Source organism: Sycon ciliatum, chromosome 5, assembly GCF_964019385.1.
Source record: "Sycon ciliatum chromosome 5, ocSycCili1.1, whole genome shotgun sequence".
NCBI lineage: Eukaryota > Metazoa > Porifera > Calcarea > Leucosolenida > Sycettidae > Sycon > Sycon ciliatum.
Genome location: NC_088647.1, coordinates 30,327,662 through 30,346,827, shown reverse-complemented (window position 1 = coordinate 30,346,827; position 19,166 = coordinate 30,327,662). Strand labels below are relative to the sequence as shown.

Below are 19,166 nucleotides of genomic sequence, written 5' to 3'. Positions count from 1 at the left end.
CCAGTTGTGACGCATCGGTGAAGACGTGTAGCTGGTAGGTAGCATCGGTTCCATTAGCAATTGGGTTGATTTGCCTGGGGAACGATAACGAGCTGACCTCGCTCGAGGCTGCATGGAGGGTCAGCCAGGTGTCCAGTAGGTGTCCAGTCAAGACAGTGTCCCAGTCCATACCAGCTTGCCACAGAGAGCGTAAGAAGACCTTGATACGAAATGTGACCGGAGCAACCAGTCCCAATGGATCGTACAATGATGCAGCATACTTCAGGACAGCGCGCTTAGTCCAAACCGGGTCGGTGCTGGGTTGGGTTCGAGGACAAGCGAGCTGTAGACTGTCATCCTTGGTGTGCCACGTGATTCCAAGAACGTTGACACTGTCGCCCTGTGCCCTTTCCTTGGCATCCATAGCTGTCGTAGCGTGGCTGTTGTTAGATGCCCACTCACGTAGCCGCATGGACGAGCGAGAGAATACGGATGTAGTTCGGTTGCACATATCGTACCCTTCTTCCGGGGTGTCGACACCGATGAATACGTTATCCACGTAGATATTGCGGGACACCAAGCGACCGACATCCGCATCTTCATCATTTGCTAGATGGTGTTGGATTGTTGCCGCTAGCAGAAATGGACTGCTCACGATGCCGAACGGTACTCTCCGAAACCGATAGACCGCGATGTTGTCCGGAGTTGCTGTGGGATTAGTTGGATCGCGATACCATAGGAAGCGTGTCACGTCCCGGTCTGGCGGCCAGATGTCAAGTTGCAAGAATGCCTTCTCGATATCGGCTACCAGCAGAATGGGTGTGATGCGGAGTCGCATAAGAACTCCGGCAAGGTTGGGGAGCAACACGGGTCCACGTAGCAGACAGTTGTTCAAGCTCTTGTTGTGACGCCGTGCCTTGGCCGAGGCATCATAAACGACACGCAACTTGGTCGTCGTCTTCGTTGGAGTTAGAACTGGCTGGTGGGGTAGATAATGGAGTTGCGGACCAGTGACAGAATCCGGTGTCATCTGCTCAATGATGCCCATGTCGGCTTGCTGCTGGATCACCTTGTCATACTGCTCAAGTAGTGACGAGTCGGTGCTTAGCCGCCGCGATAGAGTCCGGAACCGGCCCAACGTCAATCCGTAGTTGTCCGGGAGAAACTGCTGCTGGCCGTTCCATGGCCAGCGAACGATGTAGCGATTATCGGTGCACTCCACTGTTGAGTGGAAATGTTGCAAGGCTACGTCATCGTCTTTCACGGGAGACGGGTGCTCTATCCCAAGCGTTTCGAGGCTCCACAAATCCGGAATGGACTGCTTAAGAGGCAGAACCTCCTCGTGTGAAACGTCGGCTGCGGCTGCGATCAGAGTGGTTGCCGGTAGGGCAGTGGTGGGAGAGGTGTCCGTCTTGCCGGTGACCACGTAGCCGAGGGAGGTTGGCAGAAGGTTGAGGCCTGATGGTAGAGGTTGCACATGGCCCTGCACGAAGTCCCACAGATAATCAGACCCAATGAGTATGTCGATCTTTAGCCGTTCATCTTCGGCGTTAATCGCATCAGCTAACTGGTTGTCGTGTTGCAGTTGCTGCAAGGTCGTGATGTCGGGGTGTGCAACCGCAGGACGGAGAACCGGGTTTGTGATGTGCGGTAAGACGCTGCCTTCGATGGCCTTCGTTGTACCATCCTTGAGATGAATGAACAGGTCGGAGATCGGTACCTGTGCTGTGTGGTGTTTGGTGGCACCAAAGGTTGACACGGACAGCCATTCATGGCGAGTATGGCGCAGGGAGAGCTGCCTTGCCAAAGCCTCCGTGAAGTACGTGCGATGGCTGCCTGAATCAAGAAGAACGCGAGCGGTGGTGATTGTACCATTGTTGCCTTGCACATTCGTTGTGGCGGTTTGGAGTGTGACAGTTGATCCTGTTGCTTGCAGGAGACACGATGACTGGTCCGAAGCAACTGTCTGGTCCGAAGCAACTGCCTGACCTGGAACCTGAGTGGGTGTGCACGTAGCGGTTGTAGTGTCAGAAGCTGCCACCGCTGCCGTGGAAGATGAACCGTCAGCTCGTCGGGTGGAATGCGAACCTACACCAGATGGCTGGCGACTCTGCAAGCAGATGGTATGGTGATGGTGACTTGGGCGCTTGCACATCCGGCAGGTCTGTGTTTGCCGTCGGTAACATTCCTGGCTGCGGTGACCGGAACCCAAGCAAATAAAGCAACGACGTAGCTCCATTAATCGTTGTTTCCTGGCAGCAGAAGATGTGTAGCGTGAGCAATTGTTGTCCATATGTTGGCCATCGCAGAATATGCAACCACGACGGGAACGTTGTGGTCGTCCTTGGGTATCAGGGTGAGCTGCCAGTGCATCCGCTGTGCTAAAGAGTTGCTTTGGCTGCACTCCAACAGCGTCAGGTTTGTTCGGAGGGCCTTGGCCAGTCCGCTGGCGGAGTTGCTCTTGTAGAGTTGTGTACTTGGCCATATACTCTCGTAGAGTGGTTAGTTTCCAGGGCTGGCCGGCGTTGCTGATACCACGCCACTCCTCAAACTTGGTGGCAACCTCGAGTGGAACCTTGCCCCACAGCTTTTGGCACAGGAGACGTTGATCTGCCAACTTCTCTCCCTGTGTTTCCAGCTGTCGAAGGAGACACTCCACAGTTTCGAAACTTCGATGGATCTCCATGGGCCTGTTGGGTGGTGCCGGTAGTGCTTCCAAACGGCTGTACAGGGATGCAATGATGATCTCCGCTGAACCATACTTCGTCTTCAACAGATCCTTGACGGTGGTATAGTTTGCACTTGTCAATGAGATGCCCGCTATGGCCTTCGCCGCATCGCCGGAAAGGCAAGATTTCAGGTATGAGAACTTGCTGACATCCGCAATGGGCTGGTTGTCGATGGAAGACTGGAATCGCTCCCAAAACTCTGGCCACTCAATCACCTTGCCAGAAAAGGACGGTAGAGTCAGCTTTGGCAGCTGGACGTTGAGGCGTGATGGCTGTGGGGCAGTACTGAGGCCAGCTGCCGCGGTTGCAGCATGGGCTGCCGCTAATGCCATGGCCTGTATCATGTCTGGGGAATTGGTTGGTGTCGGGACAGTTGGCTGGGCCTGTGTTGTATCCGTATGCTGAGCCTGAGCCACAGGGTTCTGAGTAGTAGCACTGATGTCCGTGCCTGTGGACATTGTGCTACGCCTTGCCTCCACACCCGTGCTAGGGCTGTCCAGTCTGCCTGCAGCAGATTCCGTGTCGCCCGTGCCTGTTGCCGGCAATTCCTTTGATTCCAGCAGTTCGCCCGTGGGCCTGTCCGTCCCATCACTGTCCACGACCACTACCTCCTGTGTTGTATCGTGCCGGGTGGCCTTCTGGGGTGTTGCTGCCTCTGCAGCAAGCTCCGTCACCACTGGTGAATGTGTCCCTACCCCTCTATACACTCATTGCCGAAGATGCGTTGCCATGGTGCAAAAATGGCGTTGGATGGCTACGCCTGAGCGCTCGCGCTGTCATCGCAGCCCACGACACGTCTTCCTGCTGTGCTTTCTTGACAAATTATTTTTTGTTTCGCTTTGTCCTTGTTGCTGGAGGGTTTGATTCTTTGAGATCATAGCGATTTGGAGTTGGTCAGCCGAGAGTAGTCGTGAGAAATGGAGAAAGAACGTCAGAGAACCTGAACTGCGGATAAAGTCGCTCTGTTCCAGCGGAGGCGAGCAGAGGGTTACGATCTCAGTGCCCAGGCACGTCGCTCCTGATTATTTCGAGTGGCTCGATGTGCAAGTGGCACTCGAAACCAGCACTGTGCAGAGTACCGATGTTCCTGCCTGTGTCGCTGCTTTAGCCAGGCTGGCGCTGGTGTCTCCAGCGCAAGCAGTAGCTAAAACCATTCCTGAACCGGTTCCAGTCGAACAAACTGTCGCTGCAGCTAGTGTTGGTGTTGTTTCTTCGCCTTCAGTGTCCGTGGGGTCAGCCGCAGTGGAATCTGGCACTGACAGCCAACCTGCCAGGAAGCCGAAAAGAACTTCAGGCAAGGGCTACTACTGTGCTGTTCCGCTCTGCAGTAATCGGTCTTTAGATTATGTCACTTGCATTTCATCGTTTTCCCAGTGATGCAGAAAGGTGCAAGTTATGGCAATTTGAAATTAGGAGGGACGTGGGATCAAATTTCAAGATCACATCAAACACCAGAGTATGCAGCTCTCATTTCAAACAAGATGATTACGTCGGCAAGCTCCTGTCTGGTGAGGAGCCAGAAAGAAAATGGCTCAACCCCACCGCTGTGCCAACCCAGTTCCAGTGGACGCCAACTCCTAAACCAGCGAGACGAGTTCTGAAGAGAAAACGTCAAGAGTCTGAGGAGCCACAAGATATTGATGATGCCGGGGTCGTTTCTGTGGTGTCTGTTCGGCTATTGACCCAGCACCGACCCCTGGTCCTGTGCAGGGTTTGCCATGTGATCACAGATATATCAGTGTAAGTGACCCGAGTGAAGTTGATGATCACATGGCTGGCCTAGAAAAAGACTTCAGTGAAATTAAAAAAGAGTACGAGAGCCTGAAGTGTCGTTCGATCGATTTAGCCAGCATCAGAAACAATCCTGACAAGTTCAGGCACTTCACCGGGCTGCCTAACTACGCAGTGTTCTCTGCCCTGTTCAAATACCTCGAACCCAAAGCCAAGAGGATGCAAACTTGGCGCGGCCTATCTACCCTTAGACATTTGTATGCCACTGGTCCTCAGCGATGGCCATTAGACGTTTCAGACACTGGCTGACCATCATCATCACAGAATATGAATTTGTTCCAATAAATACTGCGTGAATGTGAAAAAGATTGTTACATATATTCCATATATTCCCCCGGAAATACAAGTTCTATCAACCAACCAAGTATTCCACTTAGCTCAATCTGTGCATTCAGAAATGATTTGTTCCAGTAATAATCTAACATCAGTCCGAATTATTATTCAGTAATGTCTTGTAAGTCAATGTTTTACTATGATGACAGACCATTTTGATCTCTGCCAATTTCTGGTTTGAAGACATAAAAATGATGATTATTGATCCAGAAAGTCGTTAAAAAATCAGTGCAATCGATGACGAGTTTTCGGTTGTTTGTGAGGGGTTGAGAGGTGAGGTGGAATGAAATGTTGCTTTCGTTCACAGTGTACTGTGTTTATGTTGGACAAGATGATATAATTCACAAACGTCAACAGACATGACGAGGAAAGATCAGAAGAGAAGCAGCCATGATCTAGAAAAACAGTCAGAAGCACAAGCGTGCATGCATACAACATGTCTGTTACGGAAGGTCCAGACAAACTCTGCATGCCATGGCTGCAAAAATCATCCTGCGCAAACAGCAAAGCCGCGACATGTGAACAGCACTCTCCTTATCCGGAAATGCACTGGCAGTATCCACCTTAGCACACTGGATCGTCCCTGCTGATGCAGACGATACACGTGTAGGCTTGCTTTGATGTATCTTGGGATGGCCAGCATTTCGCACGGACGAAACAAAAGTTTGTTCCACCTGCAAACAGGTTTCCCTCCAAATGGTGAAGGTGGTGCTCATCAAATAATTGGTACGCACGAAGTTGCTTGTAGCACTGCAAGCTCTCCTTGTCATAATCTTTTTCCGGGGAATTTAACAGATAGTGCTTGACAGCCTCAGTAATGAAGAAAGGGATTTTAGTTAGGCGAGATAGAGACCAGCCAGATGTTATGTGTGAAAAGCTTGGTAGCTTCTTGTACGCTGCCATTACTGGCTTTGGTAATGCAGGCTTGTCTGCCTCCTCGTCTGGAACCCCTTCGCCAGCAGTACTCAAGTGGAAATGTTCACAGATGAGAAGGTAAAGATCACGTCTGGATACACGCCCTTGGTAGGGAATACCGTCTTTGCAAAGTTGGCGCAGCCCTTGCATGCGTAAGCGCATGATATCCCCACAAGAGGTGGGAGCGCGCAGGACAGAGCTGGACAGAAGTGAATATGTGGCCCTTTCAGTAGCAGCATCAGCTGCTGTTTGCACTGGCCCTGAGCGGCGGGTTTTACAGCAGGTTCAGGAGTGGTTTCAGCTACTAGGTATACTGCTTGCACTGGAGACGCCAGCGCCAGCCCGGCTGAAGCAGCGACACTGGCAGGAACATGGGCACTCTGCGCAGCACTGGTTTCGAGCGCCACTTGCACATCGAGCCCCTTGAAATAATCAGGAGCGACGTGCCTGGGCACTGAGATCGTAACCCTCTGCTCGCCTCCGCTGGAACAGAGCGACTTATCCGCAGTCCAGGTTCTCTCACATTCTTTCTCCATTTCTCACGACTACTCTCGGCTGACCAACTCCAAATCGCTCTACAGTATCTCAAAGAATCAAACCCTCCAGCAACAAAGACAAAGCGAAACAAAATTATTTGTCAAGAAAGCACAGCAGGAAGACGTGTCGTGGGCTGCGATGACAGCGCGAGCGCTCAGGCGTAGCCATCCAACGCCATTTTTGCACCATGGCAACACAACTTCGGCAATGAGTGTATAGTCGAGTAGTGCACGTGCGTCCGACACACTTGTGCATTCGTGGTCAAAGCCATCATCCCAGGCTTCCAAATCAATTAGTGCGTCTTCCACACGCTCGTCTGCCTCGCAGTTCTCCAGCAGGGTACCAATCTGCTCGGACAGGTCGTTCACTGTGTCAATCAAGGGTAGGATTTTCTCAACATCACTCTGAAGTGACAACAGACTAACGAATTTCTCCTCCGTTTTACGGAGTTCATGTTCGATCCTCCTCCTTACTCGCGTCACCCTTCCCTTGGCCCTGCCTCGCTTCTTGACTAGGTCGTTGTAAACCACTTGGTCCAGGACGTGAGATGTGCTTTGCTTCTCAGTCGTCTGATCCAAGGACTCCTCTCCATCGTTCGTTGTTGTCTGTTCAACCTCTCCGTCCATCGTAAAAAAACGAAAGTTGTTGGACGCGTTGGTTCCAAATCCTGGTCTCTACAGCACCATGTCGAGAACGGTAGGGGAAGACAGACTCATCAGACTCATTCTCATACCACAGTTTCCTTTCTAAAAACTTCACCTTCAACCATAATCCAAACTTGCCAACCACCCCCGTATGTGTGTGTGTGCGTGCGTGCATCATGCAAGCGCGGATCATGCGGAATGCAATGATGCAACTACAAGAAAACAAATCTCGGCAGCTAGCAACGAGTGCATTCAGAGAAGAAGAAAACAAGTTCAGATGTAAGTAGTTTGTGATGAGCAGCAGAGACAAACATGCAGGAGAGTATAATTATATGATGAGATGGAGGCGACATTGGGAATACTCGGATTCACAATGTACGCGTGCCATCAGCTGGGTAATCAGAGTCGTCGTTGGACATCGTAAGTCCCAACTCAAATGTATTTGGAATATGATAATAAAAATGTTATGGCAAGTTGGACTGTCTGTTGATTAATTACGATATGATCATGCAATGCGGGAGTCTATACTTGCAACTTCAAATTGATATGAAGTAGTCTTCATGATGTGGTGACATTCATGACAAAAGCGGCGCAATTTTGTGTTTTGTGGGAGAGGATTTTGATCCAGCCAAGGACTTAAATGTAGTGTCACAATTCTCCAAAGTGGATGAGCATGTCATGAACTACATCAGTAAGAGTCTGAGTGGATGAGCATGTCATGAACTACATCAGTAAGAGTCTGAGTGGATGAGCATGTCATGAACTACATCAGTAAGAGTCTGAGTGGATGAGCATGTCATGAACTACATCAGTAAGAGTCTGAGACGTGGTCTTTCCAACGCTGAACGCGACGGCATTATGAAAGACTGGCCTAGACCAGAAGGTCCAGTTTTCTCTACACCCTCGATTGATGGTGTTATCCCCAGCCTGCTAAAAGCCCCGGAGAGAGACCTGCGTAAAGCAGAGTTATCGTCATACGGAATCCACTGTGGCGTGCTGGAAGCCATAAGCCCATTGTGTAGCCTGCGGCAAGCCATGAGGGATTTGCAAGGAGAGAGTTCATCCCTGTCAGACGTGGCATTGGCAGCTGTAGTTATGCTCCCCACCATCCAGCGTCTAATAGTACTGATGACAGCTGTTGGCACATCAGTATGGAGTCATGCCGCGCACCAGCTTTCAGCCGTACTCCACCGCCAACAACAGCACTGCCAGTATCAACAGCAGTAGTTATCTGCAACGACAGCAGAACGGGAAGAGCTTCCAAGGCAGCCACCATTAGCTCCCAGCAGGAATGGCAGGTCGTTAGCGAAAATTTCTTGGCGGCTGGGAGTCAATCACTCAAGGGCGGTGGGTTCTAGATACGGTACGTGGTTATCGTCTGGACTCTCTGTCAACACCCTCGCCAGCCACAATTAAATTTGTTGATAGCGTCTACTAGTATTACCACATGCGTGTACAGTCAGTGTACATGTACTACGCGTATACTTGCAAGTACGGTCCAGAGCGGATAGGTACCACGTGTATGTGTCTGGAATACTAGGCAATGTACCAACGCCTACTCCTGGACTGTTATTAGAGAGGTTGCGCACAACGAAAATACGTAAGATCTTGACCGTCCGGGTTCGAGTAACGAAACTTTGCTACCAAGATTCGTCCAAACCAGGGAGCCCTACATACATGTATGTGTATGTGTATCTATAGGGCTCTCTGGTCCAAACGCGACCGAACCAGAGCAGATCTACGAAAATATTTTTCGTCACTTGGAATACTAAAATATAGAGCTGAAACGATTATACCAATTACTCGGTAAACGATCGATAATTCCTTATCAATCAAGTAATCGTTACGTTATAGATTACTCGTTAGAGGTTTTGAGTCCAGAAAGTACTGAAAACCCTCGTTTTTTGTGTAGTTTGAATCAGTTTCCACTGTGAGTATGTAGTTGCCCGGGGCATGGTGCACATTCTGAGGTTAAATTGACTTTATAACTACCATGTTACCATGGTTACAGAGCTACCCTGTCACTAATGCAGAATCTTTACTTATAAAGAAGAGGCACCTGTGACGTGTGTCTGTGTGTGTGTGTGTGTGTCACGCTCCTTATAAAGAAGAGGCACCTGTGACGTGTGTGTGTATGTCACGCTGAAGCGCTGCGGAGCAGCGCTGCCCTGAGCACGCGAAGCGTGCGAACAGTGTAGCACAGTGTAGCTAGCGGCCGCAGAAGCACTGAGCACGCGAAGCGTGCGAATCGTGTAGCTAGCGGAAGCAGCCACAGAAGCACTGAGCACGCAAAGCGTTCGAATCGTGTAGCCACCACCACGTGCTGAGCACGCGAAGCGTGCGAACAGTGTAGGTGGTAGCGCTTATACTTATAGCAGACACGATCAGTACGAGTAGCAGTAGCAGCCGCGCGCAGAAGCACTGAGCACGCGAAGCGTGCAAATCATGTAGCCACCTAGCCTAGGCCATAGGTAGCACTAGCAGCCGCACAAGCGCTGCGGACCACGTGAACCGTTCTTTGCAAATAGAAACATCTGCAACAAAAGGATACAAAAGATCTGCACTGACTGCACTCTGCATCTGATCTGCAGTGAAGAGCGCATCGCACTTTTGTTCGTAAGTTTATGAATTTTTTGAGCCGCTTCATCCGCCACCGGGTGATGGACAACCCTGACCAGCCTCCCGAAGGCGTAACAGACGTCCCTCCTTCTCCTTCCAACCATGAAGAACCTTCCTCACCAGGACTTCAGCGGTCTGGCCACCACCACGTGCTGAGCAAGTGTGCTGTTCATGTACTTGCTTCACCCGCATGCCACATTCGGCCAGGCAACGCTGGCCTGGGGTGCTGCTAGTTTTGGTATAATGAAGGCATAGCTTTTGGAAACAGAGTAATTTTTGCACAAAATTCTGACACCATTTGCTGATGATTATAATCGATTAATCGATCGTTAAGCTAAAGAGTTATCAATAGGTGAAAAATTGAAAAACTGAAATCCATGATCGTTTCAGCCCTACTAAAATACTGATATTTTACAACTCCCTGTCTTGATTCTTCGTACCCGGAACGCGTCGACCTGCTCGATCGATCATACGAAAAAGTTCACACGTGACCGTCGTTGTGCGCAACCTCACGTTAGCTTTTTTTCGTTAAAAAAATATTCATTAGGGAGGTTCTGCTATACGTGAAACGTAGAGAAATCACGTAGCGAGCAGGTGTCTGGGTTAGAGTCTACGGCTTCGCGTGTTTTGGCTCCAGATTTCTACGAGATGGGGTTCTGTACGTTGTGGCACACGCCGAGAAAATGCGTACGGATTTGCTGGGTATCGATCAACTGCGTGCAGAAAACTGCCAAATATGGAAGGGGGAATTCCCAGTACACATTCCACGTGACTTCTCTAGGTGAAACGTAGAGCAGAACAGCATTTCTTTACGTACGGGAACGCGAAGAAAGTTTGCGTGATTCTTTGCGTCGCGTTCCCAAAACGTAGAGCAGAACCTCCCTACTACCCGCGCGCGCACCCTCGATCGTCGTAGATCTACGTAGCTACGTTCCGTTCGTTGTGCGCAACCTGCGAAATCGACAGTCGTTGTGTGTGTGAACACGCAGTCCGACTCACCGACACACTCCGACGATTTCATGTCGGAGTCGATGTCGGATCTATCGAGTATCGGAGCATCGGCCGAAAAATCGGTCTAGTGGGAACGTGGCTTTAGATCGCACCACTTACAGAGCTACGCTAGATTTTCGATCAGTCACTTGAGAAACCCACTGGGACTTGAAGATACACGTCAACAAAGTTGTAGTTCCCGCTGGTAGTCGACCGCCACGCATGCTCCACGATTGGCAACGCACAGATTCTCCTGCTTGTAGTCCCTTCCCTTTTCGTCGTTGTTTTACTCGTATTGCCTTCTGCAGCTCCGTCGAAAGCTAGGAAAGCGAAACTTTCTTACTTCGCTGTGCGCAACCTACCAGTGACAAAAAATATTTTTTGGCAATGCCCGTACTAACAAAGTGCGTATCCTGTGAGAAGGACAACAAAACCAGGCTGTTATCTTGCCTGCATGTCCTTTGTATGACGTGCCTGGTGGAGAATACAAGATCAGACTCGGACGCCTCAGTCGAGTGTATCAGCTGCCCTGCTTGCGGGAAAAGAACGCCACTCGCGGTAGGATGGTCACCGAGCGCCTATTCAAAGCAGTTGGCTTGCGAAGCTGGCTCGCGATCCGGATCGGCTACAGCTGTGCCGCTGTGTGAGGAGTGCGGAGATGACGAGATCGCTGCGTTTGTGTGCCAAGACTGTGATGACAGGCTAGTGTGTAACGTCCATGCCGAGGCGCACCCACGCTCACGAGCAACGCTCGGGCACAAAGTCATCCGCCTTCTTCAACTTCAAGTTCAAGCACATGAGTCGAAACTCTCCGACGTCAGCATAGCTCATGACACGAATGGCGACGTAGCCGTAGGCTGTCAACCCAACGGAAGCCGCGCTTCAGCTTCACCGGGCCATCATCATGACGACAATAAGCGTCAGAGTTCTGTTCATCCATCCAAGTCGGTGAGTCACGTCCGCCTCCCGTGCAATAAGCTGCTGTGTGCCGGGTGTATCTGGTGTATGCACTTGCAGCAGGGAACACACAGCCACACTCAAGAAAATGGAGCTGGGTGGACGACTGAGCATGCACCGCACCCCATCCAGGAGGCAGCAGGCGAATCCAGACAGCAGTTGCTTGAAAATCTGTCGATCACTGTTGTTGGGCGATGGGCGAAAGCAATTGCCAGCGTAAGAACACGTATGCAAACTCTTCACGAGCAAACGAAGAGCGCTGCTGAGGAGGCTGTTGAGTTCTATGACACGTTGAGGGAAGAGATCACCAAACGCCAAACGAGAGTTCTGGCTGAGCTGGATGAGCAGCATACAACTAAGCTGCAGCCGTTGGAAAAGCAACTATCCACACTCATGGAGGATGTCAAGCATGGTAAGAGGATAACGGAGATCGTCAACTCATGTGACGACAACACGGACTTTCTTAAAATGCGTACTTCAAGTAGTTGGCTGGATAGCACCATCGACATTGGCAGGCGATCGACGCAAGACTACTTGCAACCGTGTGTGTCCAGTGCAATCACATTTGCTCCAACAGTTGCCGAGGTTCTATTCGGCGAGATTGTTCGCGCTAGCAACACAATTCATCGTGCGGACGGTTGGTTGGAGTGGAGCAATCTGGGACATTTCGGAGAGGGCACCACCAATACTATGAAACCAAGATGTTCCCAGCAAACACAGCTTTTTCAACTGAGAAAGCAAATCGAACGACTTGGAATCACTGTGGATGTTGCTAGCCTGGATGCCATACTTGCTCATAGTGCTCCCCTCCATGTTGATGACGATTGCACAGTCCGCCCGGCCTTAAGTCGTTACCAAGCCGGCCTCCACGTGACCTTCAGCAGCATCAACGCTGCACGTCCGCATACCGGCGCACGCATTGCTCGCGCCCATGAACAAGAAGTGTTTGATACCAACCGATGCTACCGTGACATTCAACTCGACAATGGCGGGCGTACAGCAACGCTGCTGGTGAGACAACTCAAACCCGGTGCATCTCCCATAGTTTACTCGAAGGCAGTGTGCACGGCTCCTATAGCAGCAACGACAGGTATCAGCCAGTTGACAGTTCGCATCGATCACACAAGCGAAGCACGTATCTTTGTGTCCTTGTGTTCCGCAGAATCACCCCGACTGTTTGCTTGTCACTCGGATGCTGCAGAAGTGTTCGGCTGGTTTGGAAAAGATGCACGGTTGCGACTGAATGGAAGTGCACTCGGTCAGAAGTGGCAAGCCGGCGACCAGATCACGCTAGCTCTCGACCATGACGAGCACACCCTCACCGGCACACATCACCGCACTGGTGTCAGTGAAGTATTGCGCAACGTGCCCACTGCCGGCACACCGCGCTGGTACGTCACTCTGTACGACGCAGGCGACCAGATCACAATCGTGTGAACAGAGACAGCTTGCCTGGCACCGTGCGGCGCCCAATTGCCATCTCGGCATGTTCAGGATCTTCCCCTCGGTGGATATGTTCATCGGCATTGACTTGCCGCGAGCGTCGGAAGTTGTTTTCGGGCGGTACGGCCAGCCACCTGAAATAAAATTGTGGGGTTGGGGCGGCGCCTCTGAAAACTTTCAAAATTTAGAGCCCAAACCAAGTGCCTTTTATTGATTCATGGGGTGGATCAACCAGGCCCAGGAAAAAAAGTGATACGGTCAATAAATCAGTGGCCGTAGCGTGTCCGACGCCCCTGCTTGCATACCTCTCATTATAGAATTTCTAGTGGAGTTCATCCTTTTAACGAAACAGCTGTCTAGAGGCGTGGAAAAATGTTATCTCTCAACGAAAGTGTCCTTGCTGGTTGTGACGAGTTGGGAATGCAATAAATTTCATCCTGTTAGTTTTAGGGATATAGTCATTAGTCATTGATATGCCGGTGGTACATGAGAATTGATGATTGACATCAATTTAGGGTTGGCTATAAACGATAGCCTTAGCATGAAATTCGGAATCCCCAACAAGAAATTGGTTCTCTGAGTGTAACAATTGACATAACGGCCACCTTGGGAAAAATGACCCTCGATCATGCATGAGAAAAGTGACGTTATTCATGAGGTTGTAAGCATGCAGTCCAGTGGTCACTAGTTTTAGGAAATTAGAGGCCACATGCCACGTACTGCTCTTTTCTCTCCGAAACTGCTCAACACTTCCAAGCCAGATATGAAAGAAAGAAAAAATCATCAGTCACACCACCGGGACTCGAACCAGGGACCTTGCTATTCATTTCCTAAAACTTTGAAATAATTCTCCGTGAAGTCCAAATTTGAAAGGGGTCACTAGGACTGAAGATTGTGTCGGTATTCGCGAGTTGTTGTTATACCGTATTATCTATAAGCACAGTCTCCAATAATAGCACGTCTCCAATAATACAACACCTTGGGGCGGCATTCAAAGTGCTCAGTCTCCATTATAAGCACACTGTGTAAATTCATTATCTGTACCGGCGAAAAAACCCTGAAATGTGTGTGTCTGACATGAATTTGGCATGGCAACAAGCCTCTGAAATGAGGTTGAAATAATAATGGAACAGTCTCCAATAAAGGAACGTCTCCAATAATAGCACGGGGCGGAGGTACATTGAAAAAATAAAGGACCGTGCTTATATTAGAGATAATACGGTACCCGGGGTCATTGTTCATGAGGTTCACTGTACGTGGATTGAGCTTATCGCCATGAATACGCCGAGGCATGTGTCAGCTATCCGCATGCAGAACAGCTTGAGCGATCCAACGCATTCCCTGTAGGGGCTTCGGCTGGCTTTCGCTATCTCGGCGAGAAAGCAAACAGACGAAAAATATGTTTGTTCCAATTCAAGTCTTGCGCCAGATTCAGATTCATACTGGAAATTTGCTAGAATATGTATTGTTACCAAGTACTAGTTTTTTTTTAAATTAATAAATCAATGAATAAAACTGTGAGCGCACCCATATCACAATCATAGCGATAAATCTGTTGCTATGAGTGTGATATGAGTGCGCACACAGTTATATCAGCAGTTAGTCCATGAGCTGGCTAATGTTGGGTTACGGGGCACTGTATTGCAGTGGTTTGCAGATTATCTGTCATGCCGCAGTCAACAAGTAATAGTCAATGGCGAGCATGGTGAGACTGTGCCTTGTGCCAGGGGCGTCCCGCAAGGGTCAGTCCTGGGTCCTCTGCTCTTTTGCATTTATATTTGCAAGGTACCGGAAATTCTCAAGCACGGCATGTCACAACTCTATGCTGATGACATTGCCTTCTTCATCATCGGACTGGACCTTCCTGCTATGTTACAGGGCCTCCAGGACGATCTTACTGCCCTGGAGGTCTATTTAGATCGGTTGTCTCCACGTTGCCTGATAGTTTTTGTTTTTTTGTTTTTCTGTTCACTATCTGTTGTGTGCGACCAAGAAGACTGGGTTGTAGGTGGAACATGTAAGGAAACTCATTCTAGCAATCACACCGCTAGCTGCTGATTAGGCTGGTTGGCTGTTTTCATTTCCATTCGAATTCACAAACCAAGCAGGCTGTACAGATCCAATGACCAGGAATTGCACTGACGCCAACGCGTGGAATGGAAGAAAGTGCAAGCAGTCATGTTTCGGAAATTCTCTCCGCGATTCATTCCAGGCTGCGTCTATCTCCCATGCTCTTTGGTGAGGAGCAAGTCTCAGTGAGGGAGCGTGTTTGTTCTGCATGCTTCAAGTCAAAACTAATTTCTAACATGCGTGCGCTTTTGATTGTTTAGTAACTGGTGGAGTTAGTAGACAGTATAGCGTAACTTGTAGTTCCATGGTCCTTTTTCTTTTCTATAAGCGTATAGACCTACACGGTTGTTTTTTCTTTAAAATGAACTTTCATACTCCACACAGTTCGTGATAATTTTGACGAGCAGAGGAGTGCCGTGGTCCTCAGATGTAACAATGACACCGTCCATATGTTTGCAGTACAGTATCATCATAGTAATAACTGCATTTAGTGCAACGGTTGTGAGCAGCTACATCGTCAGGACCATCAGGTACAGTCAGACCTCGCTTAACCGCACACATTCGTTTCCACAAAAAATATCCGGATAGGCGAGGGAACCGGATAAGCGAACACACATACTGTATGTATGCATGACATATGATGTAAATCGGTAACGAACGATTTTTTCTTCCGGATGGCGAGGGATCCGGATAAAAGAGGACCGGATACGCGAGGTCTGACTGTACCTTGAAAACAAGGATCAATCAAAATTGAAGCAACCCTGTTGACCCCTTGGGTAGTACTATGTCCAGAAACAGGCCGATAAATGAAATCCGGAGTTCAGGTACAGTGATCTATACTGAAGTACGTTGGGATAAGAAGTACTGTCGTGTACATAGTCATTGAAGTCTGATGGGATGACCCGGGCCGGCCGACCCTCACTGCTTCTAGCGCTTACATGCCCTGCAGCTCACGTACACACAGTAAAAAAAATTGGCCAGCAGTGTCCGTGGCTGCAAGGCCAGAGTCCCGTGGCCGCTTGACTTCTCAACGGATTCCAATGTCCGCTACAGTACCTCGGACACTGCACTTTCCTGCTGCCCATGGGGGTTCAGTAAAACCTGTCAAGGTGACCACTCGGATAAGGCAACCACCTGTCCAAGAAGATCACTGAAACCAGGATCGAGGGATGCCATTTCCAGTCAAATGACCCTGGATAAGGAGACCACCTGGTAACAGAGACCCCGTTTTGAAGGTTCCTTGAGCGGTCGTATTAGACAGGTTTCACTGTACATCTTATCAGAGTTCCATTGTACCAATACGTTTCAACTCACTGATGAAGCGAATAGCACTTCAACACAACCAAAATAACTCCAAGATGTCTGCAAGAATCCCATCATTGTGTATGACCGGCGTCTTTAAACTAGCCAGATTCTGTCCTGTACGCGTGTCCTTTCGTGCAGGATAAGTACCTGCACCTGTTTATCATGAACACGAGTATTACAGTTTGGTGAAGGTGATCTAAAACGGGGTGTCCTGATAACGCAAAGAAACATTACCACTACGCAGGCATGTACATGTACAACCTCAAAACTGGCGAAGCAAAGATGGAACTCTCTATGTACTAAGCTGCACATGCATCTTGTCTAGCTAACTGAGGTGTAGGGCTTGAAAGTGATGACGTCAAAAACGGCCAGGGAGTAGTAAGTTGACATCAGATTTCTATTTTGGATCCACTAAGGTGTGACTTTGCTATTGCCTCAGTATGTGGGTGCATAGCAACCCACTCATGTCGTATGCAGGCGTGACTTTTACTTCTTACATGACACGTGACCGTATCCTAGGAATTGTCTAATCACCACCTTTCCCGCCGCGGGCATGATTCAGCCATCATGCCCGCTGCCCTTGGCAACACTGACGTCACTTCAGGTATGATTGACAATCATGCCCGTGGTCAAGTGGCAACGAGATGTAGCCAATAATGTGACAAGGCGCGGGTTTTGAAGAAAGAAGTGGAAGTGCATGTAGAAAGGAATGTCGCTTGTCTTCTTGACTCTTGTTACTTCGTGTGTTCTGGCTGTGACTAGTGCAGAGTGACTTTTCGCCGAACTGTGCTAGTCTTTGGCTTGTTTCAATGTTTGAGTAGGCTACGTTCCGTGCGTGCGCATGGGTCAAGTAAGAAATCCAATCATACACGGTCTGTCGGGCTTGCTGACTGAATCATGCCCTCGGGCTGGGAGCTCAGGCATGATTCAGCCATCAAGCCCTCCAGACCGTGTATGATTATATACTTCGCCACCAGTTGTCACCCCGCCCCCAGTAGCCAAATCAGTCAGTTTCACTGGCTACATCACCTTGCTGTGAGTAAGACCGCTTGAAATGTGCTTGGATCCATACAAAAAACTGGATCCAAGTGGATCCGTTTTTGAATTTTTGAAATTGTTGCTATGCTGTGACGTAGCACTTTCAAGCCCTATTGAAGTGCACTAGCCTGGGGGCGTATAGTGACTGATTCATGGCATGTCTGGGAACCAGGGAAATTTAATCGTCTGTTCACTTTCATTGGTAAGAGGATGCACAAAATATTACGAGTTACGACTAAATTCGAGTTCTTCGCATCTTTCGAGCCACGCAAGTTGTGTGGAATGTTGTTTTGTATACTGGAATCATGGTTTGACCGTATTGTCCAATGGTCTTGCCAGTATCGTCATCGACATGCATGAACATCCGCCAACGTCCTTCACAGCTGAGACTTTCAGCTCATGCTTATCTCGGTTGCGCTCGCCTTCCCCTTCTTATGTTATCATATAACTTAGAACCTTCCAAGTTGGAAGGCTGTTGGAGTGCGCATCCAAGATGTGCTAGAGCTGTTAGCCAGTTAGTTGTAGAACGCCAGTACCGTCGGTCAGTGTCGTGCAATGTTATCGCATGAGCTGATTGTTTAGTACCTGGTGGTGTTAGTGGACATTATAGCGTAACTTGTAGTTCCTTGGTCCTTTTTCTTTTCTATCAAATTGTTAATTTTCTTTTACAAAACAACATGTTACTACTACAGGCTGAAAGCAGGCATGAAGGATTCAGAAAGCTTGGAACCACTCTGGATCTCCTCCCCCCCCCCCCCCCCCCCCCACAGACACACACAAGGCTGTGCCCCTGTGCACAAACCCAAGCAAGTCATGGCTGTACTTACATACTGAACGGCAAGCTGGTTATCCAGGCTCAGATACAACGCTGCCAGGGACACACAACAGCAGCAAACAATTCGTCACCGGGGACAATACACCGGCAGCACCAACATGACGTACGAGGTCATTTGCTATTTTTGGACACTCAAATTAAATAGCACCCCATTATGTTGGTTTGTAAGATAAATTAAATTTCTTTCTTGCTTTTGTACTGGCACACTTATGCTTTACCACCACCACACACGCCTGAAGGCATAGAGGTGAAGCATGCGGCCACAACTTGACCTGATCGAAGGTGTCTTTTTCTACTGCTTTTTCAATGCGAGCAATTATTGGACAACTAAATTAAATAGCATCTAGCAGCAGTCTGCAATGGTGTGAACAAGTAAAACTTGCACAGGACATGAAATGGGGTAAGGCTAGGCTATGAGACCGGCTGATATGAGTTCTAATGACAGGCCGTGCATAGCAAGCTTTTCAAGGCTTTTCAATGAGACACACAATTTAAAGGGTCTCTCAAGGGTTTTCATGGACGTCATATTCAAGACCAGAGGAGAGCACTCCAGTGTGGCCCATCTCCTTCTCATATTTCGCAAAGAGTGGAGGGCTAGCGCCGTAACTAGCCGCTGCGTCCTTCTTGGTTAGGAAGTGTTCACTGGTGCCAGGTGAGTGGAACGCTCGCACTGCTAAAAGAGATTTCTCCTGACCAGAACCCCTCCACAAACGCACCGGTTGAGAAGGCGAGGAGACTCTTCCAGGCGGATTCGAGCTGGAAGACGTAGTCCCTGGAGTTGATGGAAGGGATACAACATCCCCCATGTCGACTCTCTCCGTTATGCGACGTAGAGTCAACGGAATCCTCAATCATTTATTATTTAATCAAAATTTTCAAAATTACTCATTACATTACCTAAGAATAATGAAGAAAACGCCCAGAAAGAAACGGCCTTCACCGCTAAAAATTGGCACGAAGAAACTTGAGGACCACACGAAG

The 19,166-nt window shown here is 49.2% G+C and overlaps 1 protein-coding gene across 1 annotated transcript in view; it reads right to left on the bottom strand.

Moving 5' to 3' along the window:
- Window positions 1-19,166, bottom strand: part of LOC135818306 (mesoderm-specific transcript protein-like) — a 40,972-nt gene that overhangs the window by 15,524 nt on the left and 6,282 nt on the right. Inside the window, exon 6 of the mRNA XM_065331663.1 lies at window positions 18,178-18,218. Within this exon, the coding sequence (XP_065187735.1) occupies window positions 18,178-18,218 (41 nt within the window). The remainder of the gene's footprint in view (window positions 1-18,177; window positions 18,219-19,166) is intronic.